At 38.3% G+C, this 13,458-nt stretch overlaps 1 protein-coding gene and 1 long non-coding RNA gene across 2 annotated transcripts in view; one reads left to right on the top strand and one right to left on the bottom strand.

Moving 5' to 3' along the window:
- Nucleotides 1–5,362: 5,362 nt before the first annotated feature.
- Nucleotides 5,363–13,458, bottom strand: part of GALNTL6 (polypeptide N-acetylgalactosaminyltransferase like 6) — a 425,461-nt gene continuing 417,365 nt past the window's right edge. The window contains exon 12 of the mRNA XM_056490455.1: nucleotides 5,363–10,103. Coding sequence (XP_056346430.1) covers nucleotides 9,936–10,103 — 168 coding nt within the window. The 3' untranslated portion in view covers nucleotides 5,363–9,935. The remainder of the gene's footprint in view (nucleotides 10,104–13,458) is intronic.
- Nucleotides 10,506–13,458, top strand: part of LOC130252661 (uncharacterized) — a 40,150-nt gene continuing 37,197 nt past the window's right edge. The window contains exon 1 of the long non-coding RNA XR_008840409.1: nucleotides 10,506–10,704. This is a non-coding gene — a long non-coding RNA (uncharacterized LOC130252661). The remainder of the gene's footprint in view (nucleotides 10,705–13,458) is intronic.

The raw sequence follows: 13,458 nt of genomic DNA, 5'->3' as shown, positions 1-13,458 counted from the left end.
TCACATTTTCAATGCATGCTTATAGTTCTTTTAGTTTTGCTAGTTTTGATGTTCAGAGGTCAATGTTCACTTTAACTGCTCCCTCAGAAGCAAATAAAAATTAGATCGTGTCCACTTAAATCCTACCACAACTCTGCCATATGCAGTAGATGTCAGGGATGGATTTATTAAAAATTTTCAGTTAGAAGATTTTAGGATAGATGTATAGCACTGAAGAACTGAAGTGTATTGGTATGCATAAAATTAAGTTATAGGATTAAAGAGATACAAATTAAAAAAAAAAATTCCTTTAAAGATAAATAATATATAATAATCAATTCTTTCTTCCTTAGTCTTTGAAGATGATTGATTGACTAATACTGTTCTTCTATATGACTTAAAATTTTGCAGTTAATTCTCTTTATGAAGATGATGTATTTTATGTCTTACCAGTTGTAGGTAAGAAGGACTAGTGGTGCTGGAAATTTCTAGGGATTTTTTTGTTGTTGTTGCTTTGTTGGTGTTTTTTGTTTTGGTGTGGAAGTGGGACAAATAAATCTTGACTTACAAGACTTTTTACTGGAATCAAGTCCTTACAAACTTTTTCAATGCTTCCTTACTTGTTACTTGAGGACTATTACAGTTATACAATTGTTTTGTCCTCACTTCTTTATTTCTCTGTTTAGGTGGCCATTCAAGACATGATTTACAGTATTGCCAGAGCTCACAGTGCTCTTTGTTAAAGAAGAGGACTTTGTTTTTTCCTTCTGGTCATATTACATGGCTGGCATAGCCAGAGCTGCAGGAATGGGAGCAGCAAACGGCCCTGGGCAACCCTGCAGCTGGTTGGGCTTTCCCAGTTCTTCACCCACCTGACACAGCAGATTATTTTAGCAGCAGTAGATGTACAACAAACTGAAAAATTTATGCTGTAGCTTCTGAGAGGTATTTATTCATTCAGATCATGGTAATTTTTTGAAACTGCTGTTCAGCAATCCTTTACTTTTTATCCTGTAATGTAATACATCCAAATATAAAATAGGACAGGTGTACAATTTTTATTCCATAGTTCAGCTTCTTAATTACAGTCCAGAAATTTACAGGCATGTGCTCTCTGTAAATCCTTCGAGCATGTCCTGAAAACATTATTTTAATGCATCAGTAACTTGGTCAGTTTCTACAGCTGTTGTTTAATAACATCTAAGCCAATTATCTCAGACTAGTCAGCACAGAAGTGTATGTTTTCATTTTACTTATTATAATGTATATATTACTAACTGTAGTCTATTGTATAATACTTCAAATGCACACATCTGAAAATATCTCCCCCATTTTTTTAGAGAGCTATATTTCGTAAATCACAATAACCAAATATTTTGACCTTGTTTCACAGAAAATTACTTTTGATTGACCTCTACTATAGCTGCCTATCAGCCCAGCTCATTTCTGTCTGTCTTGCCTACTGGGACATTGGACAGTGGTTACACAAAGTTGTCTCCAGTTCTTTTTGGCCCTTTATATATAGTTTGTTATAGTTGAATTGCCAGGAAATGTTTTGTCCTGAATGTTGTTTAACAGCAAGTGAAGGCTGTATTTCCAGACTCTCAGAAAAGTGAGAGAAATGGATATTTTGCAGGATACCTGCAGGAAAGTGTGTTTATTCACAGAGATGCCTGGAAAACACTCTGACCAACAAAAAGACTAGTTGATAAGTAGAAGCATCTCAGAGGCTCAGAAGGGACCACATATTTCTATGTTGCTAGCACTTTTTAACTGTGTGTGCATGTGTGTGTGGACTGGACTGCTGTGAGGTGTTGAGAGATGTGCAATGAACCACATTACCTGGAGAGTTGGGCAATATCAAGTCTGAGTCTGAGGTGGAAAACTGCAGATCAGGCCAAAGTTGGAAGGAATGTACCCCTTTCCAGGATAACAATTGTGCAGAACAATCTCCAACCCCAAAGAACAGGTTTATGTAGCCATGCTGCAGACCTGTATGAAAAACTGGCAGCAGAGGCCTGATGCATCACTATCCTTCCAGGTGTAGATTACCATGATGTATTTTGATATAGAGCAGTAGCTGCAATTTGGAGGCTGCTATGACAGGAATAAAGGAAAACAAACTTTAGAATCATAGAGTGATATGGGTTGGAAGGGACCTCAAAGATCATCTCATTCTAACCTCATGCCATGGGCAGGGACACCTTCCATTAGACCAGGTTGTTCAAAGTCCCATTCAACCTGGCCTTGAACACTTCCAGGGATGGGGCACCCACAACTCCTCTGGGCAACTGATTCCAGTACCTCACTATCCTCACAGTAAAGAATTTAGCCCTCTCTTTTCCAGGCTGGACAATCCCAATTCTCTCAGCCTTTCCTCACAGGAGAGGTGATCCATCCCTCTAATTAACTTGGTGACCCTACTCTGCAATTGCTCCAACAAGACCATGTCCTTCCTCTGCTGGGGCCCCAGAGCTGAATGCAGCACTGCAGGTGGGGTCTCACCAGAGCAGAGCAGAGGGACAGAATCACCTCCCTGGCTCTGCTGGCCACTCTACTTTTGATGCAGCCCAGGGCATGTTTGGCTTTCTGGGCTGTGAGTGCACATGGCCGGGTCATTTTTCTTTTGCATGAAACCCCTGTTCCTCGGCTAACAATCCTTTGGACAGTGCATTTGTACAGCCTTTACACTGCTACTCTGGTTTCCTAAGAACTTGTTTAGACAGGGTAAAACTTTTATCCATGTATTCTGGTTACAAATAAACTCTGGAGGTGCATAAAGACATACAGGAAACCCGTGAAAGGATTCTTTTCCAGTAGGAAGGAAAATATGATGTTTTACTGCCATCTCTGCAATTGTTGCTTTGACAATGGAAATCATTATAGATATTGATTTTGCTGACATGCTGGGGAATAAATTAGAGCCCTGTACATCTGTAAGCAAAAGCCTGCTGCACATTGGACAATCTCTCTCTTTTTGTAAATAAAGCCCCTCTGAGTCTCTGCAGCTTGACTAGAGGTTAACCTGTATCATGCATTCATCACAGATTACACATCCACTTCAGATTTGGAATAATGCCTTCAGTTAAAGTTGTTATAACCCCTTGGTGGCTTATAAAAAACACTTAAAAAAATAATTCTACTCAGTTTCTTGTATCCATATTAGCTCAATAGGGATAATCAGAAGTTAAAAACCTGAAGTCAAGAAGTTCAGCTGCTTCTAAACATTTGTACAATTAAACATTAAACAAAGTATAAAAATTAAACAAAATATATCCACTGAATAAGGTATTTCCTGTTCTTAAATACTCCCCTCTCTGGGCTGCACTGAATTTTGAAAGATGAGAAAGTAGATCATCAATGCAATTTTTTCCCCCTCAAAGATATTTGTCTGTGCTATGAGCTGTAACTCTTCCATGGATAATATCTGTAGTGAGACTGGACCATAATGACATAAGTCCCTTCTCCTCAGGTGCCTTTCTGCTCCCCATCCTCCTGCTAGAACAAGCCAGGTACCCCGAGGCAGATGAGCTTGAAGATCTGCCAAGTCAAGATCAAAGCAGCTTTAGTTGCTCTCATCTTGAAAAGGGATCTGCAGCAGCAGAAACACCTTTGGCACACACCAGAAAGATGGGAAGAAAGAGGACCAGTATTCTGGCAGATAGCAAGTTGGCAGAAGGGAAGAAACACAAAATAATTTTAAAAAATCCATAAAATAACTGAAATACATAAAAGAGATGAACACTGCAAGGAGCCATGAAGGCAGAGCTGCAAGGTTCTTTTTTTAAGAGCTGTATGAAATGTCTGAAGAGAAACACTTATCTTGATCCACAAAGGGAGTAGGCAGAGCTACTCCATACCAATCCAAGTTGACATTTCCTAGGAAAATTTAGCTAAACACTTTTCTTCTTTCGAAAATGCCTGAGATAGAGAGAAATACTAAATTAAAGTAAAAAAGTGGACCATAATGTTCTGCTTCTACATACCATCTATAAAGTATCCTCAAGAACATACACACATGCCTTTGGTGGAAAACTCAGAACAAACTGCAAAGCTTTTCTCTGTTGTGATCATGTATTTCACAATCAATACATTTCAGATTAGGCAGTTCTCCTTATTCTATATCTAATCCTTGCAAAAGGGCTTGATTGCCTCTCAGTTCCTGAATATTTGTGGTGGAAATAAACATGCAAGCCCTGCTATGAAGAGGTATCCAGAATTATCAGTGGCTGACCCTTGTGGGACATACTTCCTTAATATACGGAACTAAACCCGATTCCCACTTTTTCCCTTTTACCACCTATTTCCTCCTTCCTCTCTCAATTAAACTGCCATCTCCTAATCTCACCATTTGGCCTTTCACCTCCTTGAAAGCTCACAATTCTTGATCTTCTTAATCCAGGATCATTACTATCAATCACTCCTTTAGGCAAGTAAAACCCTTTTTTCACAGAGGGATGCCAGAGGCCTACAGATCTTTTGGGCTGATAATATTGTTTTAGTTCTGGTGCCAGTTGGGGTTTTTGACTAAACTGTACCTAATGGTATCTTTTGCCGATTAGATGCCCCAGAGGGATCAGCAGAAATTTGCTTGGACTGTGATTCCTTCCAGGTTGAGTCATTTAGTGGGGAGATCAAGTATTAACTTAATTAAATCAACTAATACTTTGATAGTCTTAGGAATCCTGCTAAGATTAATGAGGAGTAAGGTTAATGAGGACCAAGTTTTCCTTTCCTATGTCTTAGTATCTTTAAGATAGTACCACTCATCAGACTCACCTCACTGCAGCTCCCCCCACATTCTGTGCACTGTCCATGATACCTATCTCAATGTCCTATTCATCTGCTTCTCTAAAACAAATCATTCTGAGTGTTTTTACATCTTTTGCTGAGTACAAGCTTTTCTGCTGGCCCACTTTGCAAGGCTCCTTCTCATTCATCTATTCCCCGAAGCACCTACCAAAGTGGCTGCACAAAATAAACTTATCTTTGTATACAATTAGCCTACTGGACAGTGCTGTGGTAAACCCACTTTTAGGTAACCACAAATTATTATTGTTTTAACTCATGTCCTCTTTGTTTCCCTTGCCTGCATTGTTTTCATAAGGCCCACTGAAGCACCTACTGCACTGCCAAGTCCTGTAAAAAACCACAAAACCGTAATAAGATAACAGAAACCTTAGAAACAAGGAAAATCTTAAGGCATACCAGATTGCAATGTTTGAATGCAATTTTTCCAGAAGGTCTCCCTAGATTTTTCCCCCCCTCTGGCACCATGCTGTCCAAATGCTAGTAACACCACTTTCAGAAGTCCTGCCCCAGGAGTAGTACCACTGATATTAATAATACACTGAAAGAACAGAAAACCACTTCACAGAGCAAATGTATTTTCTGAATGCTGCTGAAGCTTTGGAAATGTGGTGCATTTCTCTAGCTAAACTTTCTCGTTATTTGTTTTTATGTATGTTTCTTACCTTTTAGAGATTTTTTTTTCATATGTTTGGATTTTCTTAAATCCAGTGCATTCAGAATCATAACAAGGAAATATGAGGAGAGAAATATTTCAGGAGATCTAAGAACAGATTTATGTATTATATGTGGTTAAAAAAAAACCCAAACTTGTCAGCAACTAATCACAAAATTCACTACATTTTTTAAAATTAAAAATCTTAAATAAAAAGCACCACATACTAAAGACTTAATAACTCTATTACTTATTCCTCTAAAATTTTCCAGTCGAAAGACACTATCTTAGCAAACTTTTAGCAAAGTCTCTTGGTACACTAGACATAATAGGTATTTTTCTTTGGGTTTTTATGTTACCTTCTGGTTTACATTTCCTAATTTTTGAAGGCTTTTCAAAACTTTCAGACAGGGCAAGATCCTGAAAATGTTATGTAAAAGCACTTTTGGACCCTTGTGCTCTTTTTAGGAGAATATGGAACATATTTGGGAGCGGGTTAAACAAACGAATAAATTAACATCACTATAAAAACACTATTTTTGATCACTTTGTATTGTTTTCAAGGGCTTTGAAATTATTTCCCTAACAACCTTGATGGATTAAAAAAGAAAAATAAAACCATTATCATATTCCTTTTTTAACATATATGCTGTGTTCTCTCTTGAAAGGTACTAGGTTATCAGCATTAGAGATGCTCTTTAAATAGCAAATGGATGCACCCCTGGTGTCAGCCACACTGAATGCTTGCCAGTACTGACTCCCTAAAATGCTTCATCTCCAATCCATCCAGATAGGCTAAAAGGGTCTCCCTCAATCAGTCCCTTGCAGAAGTTATCAGTAAAAATGCAAATGAATTGTGATTATGACCTTTTTTTTTTACAAAGGTAGCAACCATTCCTGCAGAAGTACCACCTATCTAATCAATTTGGTCAAGCTATTTATACACATTTCTTCTATGTGGCATAAGATTTCACTAAGGTCACTGGAGACATTGATGCCTGGTAAATTGCCAGTAATCAAAGGTTGTTAAGTACTTGTCAGCTTCCTTTCAAGCTTAGTCTATCTTTATCATGAGACAGACTTAGTTCAGACTTAGAGACCATTTATTCATAAATGGATCACACCCAGGAATAATGCATTATATCATTAAAATATCCATGCTGCTGCAGAAACATCCGTTCTAAAGCAATCTCATTTTTCTGAAATAAGACTGTGAAGGCCATAAGGCCAATGAAAAGTGAAGTCTTGTCGTGTCTCTGCAACAAGGCTACTCTCCCACACATTAAAGACTTTGTTTCCCAGCTTCTCCTCTCTCCTTTGAGCCCTGTCCCCCAAGGCCTCTATTTAGTTTAGATTCTGGAAGATATGCAGGGAAAGATGTGTTATTTCAGAGTTTTAGTTGCACTTGGAGTTTATTTCAGTTTTTCTCCAGTTGTAGTAGTTTACTGGGCACAAAAAATAAAGGTCAGTTAACCTTAAATGGAAAACATTTAGGGTAGATGCTGATGAACTCTAGAAGATACAAAGATCTTCTTTTCAGACCTCTTGATTAAAGCCATAAAATAATCAATCGAAAAAAATGGAAGCAAATAATTAGTTGGGGAAATCAGTATAGCTCCCCTGAAATGATGAGCCCACATTAGTTAATGCCATCTGTGCACTACATTTAAAATGTGTTCAGAACTACCTGGTATTTAAAAAAAAATTCTGTGAAGAAATTTCATAGTCTTTTGAAGAAACACGTGTTAAACGCGCCTGGAGAAATATGAGAGGAAGATACATCTCTCCAACCTATCAAATTGTTCAGAAGTTTATTGGCTGGAAAAGATATGGTTGCAGGAAGAATAAAAAGAAATTCTGAATGGCAAATTAGTAATGAAATATTCTTATCAGTGGAAACCTTTGGAGAACACCCAAGAAACACTTGAACTGAAAGGTAGCAATGATCATTTATTATTAATAAAACTTTTGTTGAAGGAGTCCTGTGCAAGGACTGTTCTCTCATCATCTGACTATTAGTCATATGGATTGCTTTCTGGACAAAGACTGCAAGAGTTTACAATTTGTGATCAGCTACAAGTAAGTAGAAGGCTTCCTTTGACAGTGTAAGGTGCTGTGTAATAAGACTCAACAAGGGCTGTAATAGGCATAGAATTTCTTTGCCCTAAGAGCAGCCTAGTTCCCACCAGACATCTCAAAATCAGACCAGTGAGATGCAGTCAGACACTGAACGACAAAACCCTACCAATCTGTTCTGGTTTAGCAATCCTCCTTTGCTTCTCTATTTTGGGCATACAGTGTTGCTTCCAGGAGTGACAGTTTGGGGCCAGTTACAATCAGCAGCTTGAGGGCTGCATTTATATTTGAGGCAGCCATTTTCTTCTTTTTCCAAACCCCCTTTCCTTATGATCAGGCTGCAAATAAATGATGCTATGACAGCTAAACAAAGTATCCTGGTCATCAATGAAGTATCCTCATACTGAAACCTTACTCTGTTCCTGAGCACACCATATCTTCAAATTAAATTTAAACAATACCTAAGCAAGCTCATTTATTTTAAAATCATAAAATGACAACTCTATAGACACATCCCTTTAAATTATTTGAAAGATCTCTCCAATAAGTTGCAGCAATTGCTCAATGTATTGGAAATTTCACAATTTCCCAAGTGCATGCATCCTGAATGCTGCAGGACCTCGTTCCCCTTCTAAAACTTCCATATGACCTGCAACTACAAGATGCTTCTATAAAATAGCACACTGGTACTAGAACCATCCTCTGGATGCAATCAATGCTCTTTGTGCATAAACAGAGCTTAAGGAGAAATAAACAAAACACAGTCACTACACTCCCTTAAAACAGGGTAGATTGCACATTAGTATTTTGGTTAGTCAGTCACCTCACCAGCAATCAAAATTAGCAGCTTAATTACAAATGTTATTTTTGGAACCTGAAAGGAGTTACAGCACAGAGGATGTGATCTATCTGCATTTATGGTGCTTTCATCTGTAAATTCATCTTTCAAGCAAAAGCCACATATTTACTTGATATAAATTTATACACACTCTTTCCTTGAACAATCTCAAAGCTATCAGTCATATTCCACACATCAGTATGAACTGAGAAGAGCAATAGACACCCTACCTAAAATGTTTTAGAGGCCTCTCTCTCTAACAGCTTGATAGATCTGAGGGACCCATCGTGATCATCAGTGTGATGGAAGTCTCTGTTACCCTGAATGGTGCCTGTGCCAAAAGTACCAAAACACTGTAATGTGTGACTTGCTTGCACTTCTTGTTTCCTCTCTCATGACATCTACAATACCATTCACTTGCTCGCTGTGGAATGTTCACGATTTCCATCGCAGATTTCAAAAACTCCAAAACCACCCAAGTGATTTCCTGTCAATTTTTCTCTTTGCTCCTGTGTGTCAAGAGCACTGCAAGATCTTTTAAGCTGCACTGCAGGGAGTCAACATGCTTTTAGGTGATGGCAGCATACCAGTATTAATTTGACTAACCTAGTTTAGCATGCAGTATGCAATTATTTCCCACTCTCCTCCTGATTTTTTTCCCCAGCCTATTTTCAATTTAATTTTTATGTTGGTAAATATTCTACCTTTAAAAAAGACAAATAGTCCACAAGCCTTCTGTTATGCTGCAGCTGCTGCCGTTATATTGGTCACCAAAAAAAAAAAAAAAAAAAAATCTCACCTTGTGTGCAATGGGATTTGAATCACAACTGCTAAATATATCATATATAGAAATTTGATTGCTTTACTTTATTTTTCCTGAAGGGGGAAAATGTGAGGGCAAAACCATACAGTTTATTTCATGCTTCACTACAGTGTAATTCTAGACCCTAAAATTTCTACCATTCCTATTTTGGTAATGAATGGAATGTAAAAGGGAGGTATTTAAAATTAATTGCAGCAGTTCTGAGGGTTAAACCTGCTTAACCCAACCTTTTATTAAGAGAATGTCAACAGAGCATATATCTTGTCTAGGGAATGCTGGGACAACATTATTCTTCTACCAGCATGTTTAATTCTAAAACCTGGGATTTCTTCAGGTTCCTGTAGGCATCATGCACACTCCATAAACCCATCCCAAATCACAGCGTCTGTTCTGAGCTACTCACTACAGCAGGATTTGACCTGAGAAACTCTAGAGTTTTGTTTTACTTTATTAACTTGGAGTACTTTTAAACAGTTTTTAAACAAAGTTTTTCCCTTGACCAGCAAGGGAATTTTCAGCCTGAAGTTCTCAGCAGCATCCGGTGAGGCTCTTGGCCAAGTTCTCCAGATACTGTATATCCACAAGGACAGCCTGCTGGCTCTTGCTGTGGCATTTTCTTAATCCTCAGAACAGATTTCCTGGATCTAGGAAATTTAATTCCTGACTCCTTTGACCCAGATGCTGGCAAAAATGTAGTCTGCAGTCTGTACGTAAATAGGTGTGTTCATTTTTTCTTTTTTTTTTTTTTTTTCCTTCTAGGAATTGGCCTTGCTGTTAAATTTTTCTAAAACAGTCATATTAATGTGTTCAAAAATCCACTGTTGCGTTTCAGATAAAGGATCACATCTGTTCATGAAAATCTTCTTCTCAGCTGGGTTGCAATCTATGCAGCTGCTGCTTACCGGATGGAACAAAGTTTTGTCCTACAGGAATGAAAAAAAAAAAATAGAATTAAGTAGCAAAAGCCAAATCATTGGAAGTGTTCTAATTTAAAGAACATGGATTAAAACAGTCCTGTTTGAAATGATTTTGTGGTCTCTGTGCGCTAACCCTGTGTAATAACAACAACTATTATTAGAAAGCTGTAGATTTTTCCCTTGGGCTATTATCCTTTATGAACGTGGGGATTCAAGAAAGAGGGAGACATCATCTGGTCTTTGACTAACAACTGCATAATATAATGGAAAAATAGAACGTCTTAGTATCTTTGCATACCATGTATTTGCTTGGAGCCCATTCAAATGTCTGAACCTGAAAAATTATTTTTTTTGGTTTTTTTATAGAGAAGTCTTGTTCTTGACATTGTTGTGTTTCTTGGCAGGGAGAGCTGTAAAATCCTCAGCTTGGTGAAGATGTTAAAAATGAATTATTAACTAAAGTGGTGGACAGATGGACACAGGATTGATCTCCTCATCCCATTCAACGCCTGTGGCCTTGCAAAGACCAGCCACTGAAATACGCTCTCTCTCCTAATAAGATGGAAATCCTAACACTGATTTAGCTCCAAATGGAGATTTTGGGAGGGTAAGCATGGATTAAGTTGCTTTAAAAAGCATCTTTATGATGATTAGTTTTATTAATTTTACTTCACAAAACTGGAGTGAATATTAAGTAACCTGATGTGAATCTTTGTAAAAGAAGTCAGTTGAGCAGGTGGTGAGTTGGGTAGCTTCAATGTATTTAGTTCATGTGGGCAAGTGTTTTGAGAAAGACAGGTGTGGGAGTCATTAGATGGTTTGAAAGTTTCCAGGGACTATACTGCATCTGTTGAAATAAATTTCAGATTACTCTTGGTAAACCACAGTCAGGCTTTTCCCCTCCATGCTGATGATGACCTGAGAGTATTTTTATATTTTTATCCAGGATGTGCCTGCATGCCCAGTTTGTGAGAGGGAAAAAAAAATCTACTTACAAAAAAATCAAATTGCAATTGATTAAAAACTCAAGCAAGTACTCTGAGTGCTGAGCGGCAATAATAGAAACTTCTCTTTAAAAATACCCTACATTAAAAAGAAAAAAAAGTATGAAAACAAACAGAAACAGCAGCTATTTAAAACCACTTTGAAAAATTGTGGGTTTTTTTTAATTTAGGAAAAATTAAATTCATTGATTTGTGGTTTGTGAAAAAATGGTAAAGTACAATGGCTCTTTTAAAAATTAATATATGCAATAAAGAACCAAGTCAAAAGTACCTTGTGCTCTGGCTGAGGGGGATGGTGTTACATCTGCCTTTCACACCGTTTTACCTTTTGTTTGTTTGTTTGGCCTTTCCCCAAAACCAGTGGATGAACATCCCCCGCCCCAGACTGAAATTCAGAGGGATGCCATCAAAGCTGACAGGACCAAATCAAATGAGTACAAGCTTTTCTCTCATGTCCTACAAGGAATGCAAGCAGGATACTCCAGCTTGCAAGAAGGGGATAACTGTACTGTATACAAATGTCCCTGCTAGGATGAGGTGGGCCTGCAAGAGCTGCCAGGCACCCTATGGGGTGGTGCAGGCACACACCTGCACCTTGGCAACTCCTCCTGTAGTAATAACAACTTGATGGAGCTGCACTGCCTGAAATCAGGACACAGGGACTGTGCCATGGCCACCCTGCCTGACGTGGGACCTTGAAGGAAGGGGCAAAATGGTTTTCCCTGCAGTATAGCTGGGCATGAGGACCAACCAAGCTATTAAGAAGCCAAAATTGAAACACTAGAAGCATTAATAAGATAGCTGGTACAAGAAGAAAGGAAAAAGCTTCAGCACAAAAAGTTGGGTACAAAAAACACTCCAGCCTTTCCAGAAAGCTAGCGGTCTTTCTTATAGAAATATCACAGGAAGGCAGTATTTGAGTAAAGCATTATTGGTGCTTTTATTTAGACAGTTTGGTTACCAGGAAAGAAGAGTGTCTTTTAACAACAGGGACGGAGTTACTACTCTGGAAAATCTTCTGGCTGACTTAGCTATATATAAAGGCCTATTAATTTATCATCTCAAGCTTATGCTGACTTAAGGTCAAAGCCTGTGGTCTTATCTTCCACTGGATTTTAGTGGAAACAGGTTCAGGACTTCAAGGGATAACAGTTGTGTGTATCCCAGAGAAGAACTTTACAAGAGAGATACATAAATTCCCCTTTGCCCCAATACTAAGAAACCACTCTTGTGGAGACATTTCTAACATCTGAAAACAGCAGAATAATTTTTTTTTCCTTCTGCATGAAGGCAAGCCTGAAGATTATTTGCAGAAGGAGAAACTCCTCCATACAATAATTGGTCTCGACAGCTCAGGGGGGTTGGTAATGACACACAAAGTCTTTTGTTTCTTATAGGTCACTGCTGTAACTATGGCCAATGTCAAGAGCAACTGGAAGTCATTATCAGCTGGTAGCTGTGGTAGTTTATCTGAAACTAGTCGGTAGCACCAGTGCAGTTTCAGCAGGACTGATGTCCACATGATAAAAGCCACTATCACTATGACATGTCTTCATCTGTCTGAGGGAATAATACACACACCTCCTGCATGATGAGTCAACTGACTCTTACAGTGTGTCCCTGCAGCTGTGAGGAGACTATGAGCAAACCCCTGTCTTTTGGGCACAGTTTTTGATGCTGTCAGTCTAGCATCTATCATAATCACTAGGCTCAGGGTAGAATTACCATATAATTAAATTGATTCTTTTTAGAGACCTGCTAAATCAGCCCTCTCTTGGATACTTCTGCTCTACAAATAGGAGTAGTGGGCCTGTGGCACATAAATTGAATCATACTTTATCAGAATCAGTGCACTACCTGTCAGCCCAGAATGATGCTACATTGAAAACCAGAGGCATATTCCTTCACTATGAGGAACAGAAATTTGTAGGCAGTGCTCATCATTGGCTCTGGCATGCTCAGGAATATCAAACAGAGCTTGGGAAGCTAAAGCCATTCTCCCAAATATCTAATAATTAGAGGTTATTTACTTTTATCTATCTAATATCTTACATTGCTCCAATATGGTGCCAATATTTTTTGTCCTGGCATTACTCACATTCTTCTACTTACAACCCACAGCAATGTTTGCAGTACTGCTTGGATTTATTCTGCTCCATTGCCTCTCACAGGGTTTTCTCAAAGGTATACTTGGCTGCAGACCAGTATTTCAGATTGCTCCTAAGAAAATTGATTACTTAATATTGCAGACTTATGAGACTTCCAAGTAGTGGCCCAGATGTAGTTTAAGCAGTATGGGAATAAGAACAGTTTTTTTGACACATGTTTATTAGAGGTAGTTTTGGCTTCATTCATCT

Source organism: Oenanthe melanoleuca, chromosome 4 (assembly GCF_029582105.1).
Source record: "Oenanthe melanoleuca isolate GR-GAL-2019-014 chromosome 4, OMel1.0, whole genome shotgun sequence".
NCBI lineage: Eukaryota > Metazoa > Chordata > Aves > Passeriformes > Muscicapidae > Oenanthe > Oenanthe melanoleuca.
Note: the sequence above shows the minus strand (reverse complement) of the source record. Positions and strands in the feature narration are given on the sequence as shown.